The sequence below is a fragment of the Rhinolophus ferrumequinum genome, chromosome 14 (genome assembly GCF_004115265.2).
Source record: "Rhinolophus ferrumequinum isolate MPI-CBG mRhiFer1 chromosome 14, mRhiFer1_v1.p, whole genome shotgun sequence".
NCBI classification, from domain to species: domain Eukaryota; kingdom Metazoa; phylum Chordata; class Mammalia; order Chiroptera; family Rhinolophidae; genus Rhinolophus; species Rhinolophus ferrumequinum.
The window spans coordinates 17,365,759-17,373,327 of NC_046297.1; the positions used below are offsets into that span (position 1 = coordinate 17,365,759).

The following is a 7,569-nucleotide window of genomic DNA, read 5'->3' on the forward strand; positions in this document are numbered from 1 at the left end:
GTGACACTGGGGGGCTGAGCTCAGGAATGGTGGTCCTGGAGCCTGGGCTGAGCTCAGGAGTGACGGTCCTGGAGCCTGGATTGGGCTTGGAAGTGGCAGTCCTGGAGCCCAGGTTGGGCTTGGGAATGGTGGTTCTGGAGCCTGGGCTTGTTTTGGGGTGGGGGTGCGTGGTCCTGGACTCAGCGGTTGACTTGGAAATGGTGGTGCTGGACTCTGGGTTGAGCTCGGAAGTGGAGGTCCTGGAGCCTGGTCTGTGCTGGGGAGTGGCGGTCCTGGATCCCGGGGTTGGGTTCGGGAATGGCAGTGCTGTAGCCCAGGCTGGGTGCATGGCGGGGTCAGGGGGCAGGAGGAGGGGCGGTCCTGGACTCAAAGGTTGACTTGTAAATGGTGGTGTTGGACTCCGGGCTGGACTTGGGAGTGGTGGTACTGGACTCAGCGGTTGACTTGGAAGTGGTGGTGCAGGACTCTGGAATGGCTGAAGGCCTGGTGGACTCTTGAACCTTCTGCCCTGACTCATGGTCGATAGGCTGTTGCTCTGCCTGCTAGAAACCGGAACATTCTGGCTGAACCTTCTGGGCTGCGGAGAGACTAGGGCTCTGGAGCTCAGGAGGATGGAAGGGACTTACCTTGATGGTGTTACACTGGACTTTTGGTTTTTTGTGTTTAGGATACAGTACTTGGCCAAGACATTATTGTATGTTTTCTTTGACAACGTGTCCTTGATATCTTCCCAGTGAAAGCCCAGATTCAGCATTTCTTTTGTTACCCAGGGATCTGTGACATCACTGGGTGGCTCAATGTAAGGCTTCAGTTCTTCCTCGTGGCCCTTGTTTAGCGAAGCATCTGGCATGATGTCTTTCAGATTTCTCTCTTCTGGGGGTTGAGGATTAGTAGTTTTTTTTAGGAAGTTTTCCACTTCAGAAGATAAATAGGATGGCACCACGTATGTCCCTCTCAGTACCTTCCTTTGCAGGTCTCCCCAGTTCATTCCCTTGAAAGGGACAGTGTTCAGGAGCGTCCTGTACAGCAGTACTCCCAAGCTCCATAAGTCCGCAGCAGGACCATGATATTTTTGGCCCAGAAAGAGTTCCGGGGCTGCATACGTGGGACTGCCGCAAAAGGTGCTCAACTGACGGCCCGTGAAGGATGTGCCAAGTCCAAAGTCTTTCAGTTTAGTGTTCATCTGAGTGTCCTGCAGCACACTGTGTGCATTCAGGTGCCTGTGAGCAACGCCCTTGTCATGGCAGTATTGCACTGCTGATACCAGCTGCTGAAAGATGCTGCGGGCATTGTCCTCTGGCATGCAGCTGTAGGCACAAAGGTAGTCCACCAAGTCCCCTCCAGGCACGAGTTCTAAGACTAGGAAGAGGGATTTCGTAGTGCTGATCATATGGAATAGTTGGACGAAATTAGGGTGGTGCAAGTCCGCCATGCAGTGGACTTCTCGCAGGACAGGTCTGTGAACTTGGAAGGCGACCAGTTGATCCATGATTTTAATAGCCACCTTCGTCCCTGTTAATAGGTGCTGGCCCAGCACCACCTTGGAAAAGGTGCCCTTGCCAGTGGTTTGCAGGAGCTCGTAATGGCCACTGTAGGGCTCCTGGTCAACAGGGACATCTGAAAAGTCGTGGGACATGTGACCCACTAACTACGCTCACTGAGGATGCTAACTATGCTTACCGACTGTGCTAACAAACAGTAGCTATGCTAACTACACCGACTAAATATACTAACTGTACTAACAATATTACTACCTGTGCTAATAAACAATAACTATGCTAACTACACTGACTAAATATACTAACTGTACTAACAATATTACTACCTGTGCTAACAAACAATAACTATTGTAACTATGCTGACTAAATATACTAACTGTACTAACAATACTAACTAAAAAATTTAAAGAAAAAAATGAATATAAATGAGAAAACAAAAAAATTAAAATAAAAGAATGAGGGAAAAAAAGAATAACGGGAAAAGAGAGCAAAGAAAAATAAGAAAAAGGAAACTAATAAAAAAGGAAACAATGAGAAAACAAAAAATTGAGAAAATTAAAATAAAAGGATGGGGGAAAATAAAAGAAAAATGAGAAAAGAGAGCAAAGAAAAATAAGGAAAAGGAAAATAATAAAAAAGAAAAAATGAGAAAACAAAAAATTGAGAAAATTAAAATAAAAGAATGAGGAAAAACAATAAAAGAAAAATGGGAAAAGAGAGCAAAGAAAAATTTAAAAAAATAAAAGAAAAAAGAAAAAAATGAGACAAAGAAAACGAGTGAAGGAAACAAATAAAATGGGGGGTGGGGGAAAGGAGAAAACAAGCGAAAAGGTCCAAGTCCAAGGGGTCACCACAAATCAGCTTCTTGGGCTATAAGGGACAAAAGCTCAGCCTAGCCAGGGCCTTATATAGCAGTTTTGGTAATCACATCACACTGGTGCTTAATGAGCTCAGAGCCAGAAACTGACCAAATATGGCTAAGGATAAACTACAGGGGGGCGCCCCAGTGGCTCAGGTGGTAGTGCCAAGCTGCTAATGCCAAAGTTCCTCGTTTGATTCCCACATGAGCCAGTGAACTGCGCCCTCAACAGTTAAGACTGTGAACAATGGCTCTCCCTGGAGCTGGGTGACAGTGAACAGCCGGAGGTCGGCGTGGGCTTCCGTGGGCTGCCGTGGGCTGCTGCGTGCTGCCATGGGCTGCCCTAGGCTGCCATGAGCGGCCGACCAACGACTGGAGACCGACTGCCTCAGCCGGGTGAAGCACAAGGCTCATAATACTACCATGGTCCTTGGAGCTGCGCCCTACATTTAGACTGAGAAACAATGGCTTAAAAACGAGGGGTGGGGAGGGAGCAAAAAAAAATTACAGTGGTTTTCTCAGTTTTTGGTTTCAGGACCCCTTTACTCTGACAAAAAGGGGGACCCCCAAAGAGCCTTTTGTTTATGTGGGATATTAAAGACTGATATTTACTTTATTAGAATTTAAAGTCTGTAGGATGCTTCAAAAAAAAATGTATTAGAATTTTTTTTCCAGGGGGTGGATAGTGTTGCGTTTTGAAAAGCCTCTAATATATGATATGTTTCCACTCCTTCTGCCAAGAAATGGTGCTGCCCTTTGAGAAGCACTACTTGGTGTATAATAAACTAAATTTTATGTAAAATGTTTATTTAAAAGGTATCGACAAGCAATTGTTCTTTAAAACCACCTTGTGCTTATTAATCACCATAGGTTAGCTGAGTAGTTCCCTTGGAAAACACTTGCAGATGTGTATTCATTTTGGGGTACCTTAAGTTTATGGGGGGGTTTTGTTTGTTTGTTTTATAAATAAATGGTAAGAAAAGAATTGAAAGGCATAGCCAATTTTGATTTCTGTTTGGGTTAAAAAATAAGCCTCCATTGATATTTACCTATTATACTCATCAGTGGTCTAACAACACTGATCTTGTTACTATTATCATAATTAGTATTGCAATAAACTGTATTTGGAGTTTTTCTAATGTCGTATACTGAACATCCCCAACTGACAAGGACAAGTTCAAGCATTTCTCATCAAGTAATACATTGCCAAGTGTTGGCCCCACTATGCAACAAACATTACTGCATGCCTACTGTGTCAGAGTTCTTATGTCAGAGACACAAACTCTTACCACCTTTCAAATTTGCTCTCCTGCCCTCTGCTTCTCTTCAGATTCCAGAAGATCAGATCAGGCTCCTCCGCATAGTGGCTTAGCTAGACCCCCTAAGGGTTGGCAGTAAGGAAGTAAGAGAGCAGGTAGCATGACTGAATGTAAAAGAAGAAAACATTAATACAAAGTCTTAGTGAATCCTGATGTCACTCAACACATTTTTCATATGTATGTATCCGCCTATCTATTTATCGGGTTACATTTAAGTGTTCCCAAGTAAAGAGAGGACTTTTTTTCATTTTTCTCCCATTTTTTAAACTAAGAATGTTAAAAAATAATGTTTTTATCCATTGCAGTACTAAATGTGGAAAGACTATCTCCTTAAATGATGAACATTTGCAGATTTCCTCACGTCTGTCTGGTTCAAGGGTCAGTCCTATATTACTGTATAATGCTTTGTATACTGTAATGTCTGTAAGACTAACATTAAGGAAGGCATACGGCATCTCTGTAAATTACTTTGGTACCTTTTTTTTTTAAATCGAAGACTATTTCAAAATAAATCATAAAAAATAAGAAACAATTATATAAAATGTGTTACACGTGTCCAGCATGCAATACTGCAATACTGACAAGGTTGGCCATCAGAAATGGAAAACCAAAAGTACATTAACTCAGGCTAATATGGAGCGAATTATGTTTTAGTAACATATGAATGATGTATTTTTTATTTGTCCATTTTTTATTAAAATCCTCCCAAACTATACCAATGCACATAAATATACGTTTGTTTTAATTTTAAAATCAGTGACACATGCTTACAATTCATGATGAACATGCTGCTACTTTCTCCCATGCATTTTTATTCCACAAATCTAGAGAATTTTAAACAACCATTAAAGATAGTACAACCATATAATTTCCCTTTACATTTTTGAATGGGAAAATAAGAAAATGAAATTGCTAGTGAGAGAAGATGAGTAGTCATTTGCAAAAATGTGATATTCTGCACAAATGTGATATTCTGTGATATTCTGAGGTAGTCTTGAAAATTAGAAGTGGTGTTAGCGGCCAAACAGCATAGATTCCCTTGGCACTTACTAGATCCCAAATGTGCCCTCAGGAAGGCCATTGTGTCACCTGAAAGAGATGCAACTCACCATAGAACACATTTTATTATGCAGTGTCCTATCTCTGGCTGCCTCTATACATTTTCCATAGGGTGCATATACAGAGCAGTGGTAAGGAACTGACAGATTTTGAATACAGTTGTAAATAAAGCTCAGTTTTTAATGGAAGTCATATATAGGAAGAGATTAAAAGTAAAAGGCACAGAAATGCAGTTTTGGGTTATAAACAACCCTGAGTACCTGCAAACATGTCCTCGGGTGTGTATCCAAAACACCGGTGCTGGGGCAGAGTGGCACAGAATTTTCCCAAGCAGTACATCCAGTCTAGAAAAAGTCTTGTTAAGATAATGTCTGACAGGCTTGTAGTTGATGCCCTTGTGTACCACTGACAGCCCTTTTCCTTATTCATTTCAGGCACACAGGTCCAGCTTCCTCCTGGCAGCACCTGTATGTCACACGCAGGTCAGGCTGTAGTTCTGGAGAATTACCACATCCCATGAGAAACTCTGGAACCCTAACTGATAGGAATTGGTAGACGAGTATAAATAACTCAGCTGCCTGGATCCTGGACAAGATGACTTAGAGATGCATATTCTGTACCGTTTCCAGAGGTCCCCAACTTCAGGGGCCCAGCTGGGTGATTCGTTTCATAATCCACCTTTTATTAGCCCTTCCTTTTCTTGGTTTCATGTCCATCCTCCTCTATTGTGGTTTCCAGAGGTCATCTCCCAAACAAAATGCTTACACTTGGATTCTTATCTCTGGGTCTGCTTCCATAAAAACCCAAACCAAGACACGGTTACTCTCACCTGGTGTTCCATTCTTGGCACCAGCATCTTGAATACATAATAAGCAGGATTCAACCCCATTTTTGAAAAGTTTTCAGTTACAGTTGACATTCAAAATTGTATTAGCCATTTCATTTTTAATACATGGAGACAACTTGGAGGCGTCTTTAAATCCAGATTTGATAAAGATTAGCAGATAATGACTTAACCCACAACATAGCGTCAGAACTACATACAATTCACGATCACAGTACATCACGCATCACAATAACTCCAGCATCGCAATACGCCACATACGCGTATTGGAGATTTCACACAGTGGGAGTGCTGATACGAATTTCCCATCTCACTAAGAATTAGGAACCATCTTATTCTGTGTCCCCAAAAATAAGACCTAGCTGGACAATCAGCTCTAATGCATCTTTTGAAGCAAAAATTAATATAAGACCCGGTTTTATATAAGACCTGGCCTATAAGTAAAATAAGAACCATCTCAGCTACAGTTACATGTGAACCTTTGGAGACACACGTCCCAGCACATTAGAAATGAAAATGCTGCCAAAAGAACAACGCTGTTGTGGTTCTTCTTCTGTAAATGTGTGCTATAAATGATTGTACATGGCAGACCGTCTCTGCAGCATAAACCACCCCTCCAACTGGACATGACAACATGTTAACATTAATGCTTTCCCCACATTTATAGTTCTAAAGTGTTATTGTATCTTTTAATTCACTTGGCTCTCAAAATAACCACAGAGGTATCCAGAATAAGTGACTAACACAGCTATGCAGTGACTGCTGTCTTTTTTTCTGCCTCATAGCCCTCGCTTACCATCAGCAAAACACATTGTGTGGGGACAGAGTCCCAGAGAGCAGTTTCCAGGCTCTCGACCTCACGTGGAAAGGTGCTGGCTCGGGTGGTTGGATGGCCGTGGGCTGTGACTGGTTGGCCATCGGCTGTAGCCAGTTAGCCAATTGGCCACTGATATAGCTGCCGTGGCTGTGTTGGCTGGTTGATTGGCAGGCAGAAAAGTGGACAGCGGATTGCACATTGTGTGGCTCCTACTTCCTGTGTCTCGCCAGGCCACCAGCGAGACTGGGGTGCAGGAAGACCCCTTGTTTGCTCCCTGTGTCTCCAACCCAGCCGCCGGCGAGAATGTAGTGGTATTGACTACCCTATCTATGGCTCCATTGGTGCTCCTTTTTGGCCTCACTATATCCTGCGTTCTTATGTGGGGAGTGGGACCAGAGACCCCACATTACACCCCGCGTGACACATTGTCATGTGGGGTCTCTGGTCCCGCTCCCTGCATAAGAACGCAGGATATGATGAGGCCAAAAAGGAACACCAGTGGAGCCATGGATAAGGGGTTCATACCACTATAGTCTCGCTGGTGGCCTGGCAAGACACACGAAGTAGGAGTCACATGATGTGCAATCCACTTCTCTGCGAACCAACCAACCAACCAACGAAGCCACTGCAGTTATAGCAGTAGCTAATTGGCTAAGTGGTTACAGCTGATAGCCAACTAGTCACAGCTGATGGCCATCTACTACCTGAGCCAGCACCTTTCCACGTGAGGCTGAGAGCCTGGAAACTGCTCTCTGGGACTCTGTCCCCACACACGTAAACAATATTAGATAAGTCACGTAGTAATATTATCTGGTATAACAAACAATCCTAAATCTTAGTGCTTTACACAATAAAATTTTATCTCTCCTTCACACAAACATTCCTAGTTGATGGAGACACACTCTCCATGTGATTGTCCAGTGACTCAGCTCCTTCCATCCTGTGGCTCCAGCCTCCTTCCCTGCAACTGATTGAAGGGAGTAGGGTGAGAGAATGGAGGCTTACATCTGGGAGGTTTTTAAGGACCAGACCTGAAAAAGAATACATCATTTCTGAGCATATTCTTTGGCCCATACTCAGCCACATAGCTACACCCAAGTGCAAGGGAAGCTGGAAAAGATAATCTAGCTCAGAGACCAAGAGGAAAAAGAATATTTGGAAAACACATCGCA

The 7,569-nt window shown here is 43.3% G+C and overlaps 1 protein-coding gene across 1 annotated transcript; it reads right to left on the reverse strand.

Moving 5' to 3' along the window:
• Positions 1 to 354: 354 nt before the first annotated feature.
• On the reverse strand, positions 355 to 1,986 carry LOC117033594 (serine/threonine-protein kinase MARK2-like). The gene has a single exon (XM_033125721.1). It carries the CDS (start codon positions 1,634 to 1,636, stop codon positions 623 to 625), a length of 1,014 nt encoding a protein of 337 aa, XP_032981612.1. The 5' UTR covers positions 1,637 to 1,986; the 3' UTR covers positions 355 to 622.
• Between the last annotated feature and the right edge of the window lie 5,583 nt (positions 1,987 to 7,569).

What these genes read in the sequence shown, in the direction of transcription:
- LOC117033594 (XM_033125721.1), bottom strand. Translation starts at nt 1,636, where the DNA reads ATGTCCCACGACTTTTCAGATGTCCCTGTTGACCAGGAGCCCTACAGT.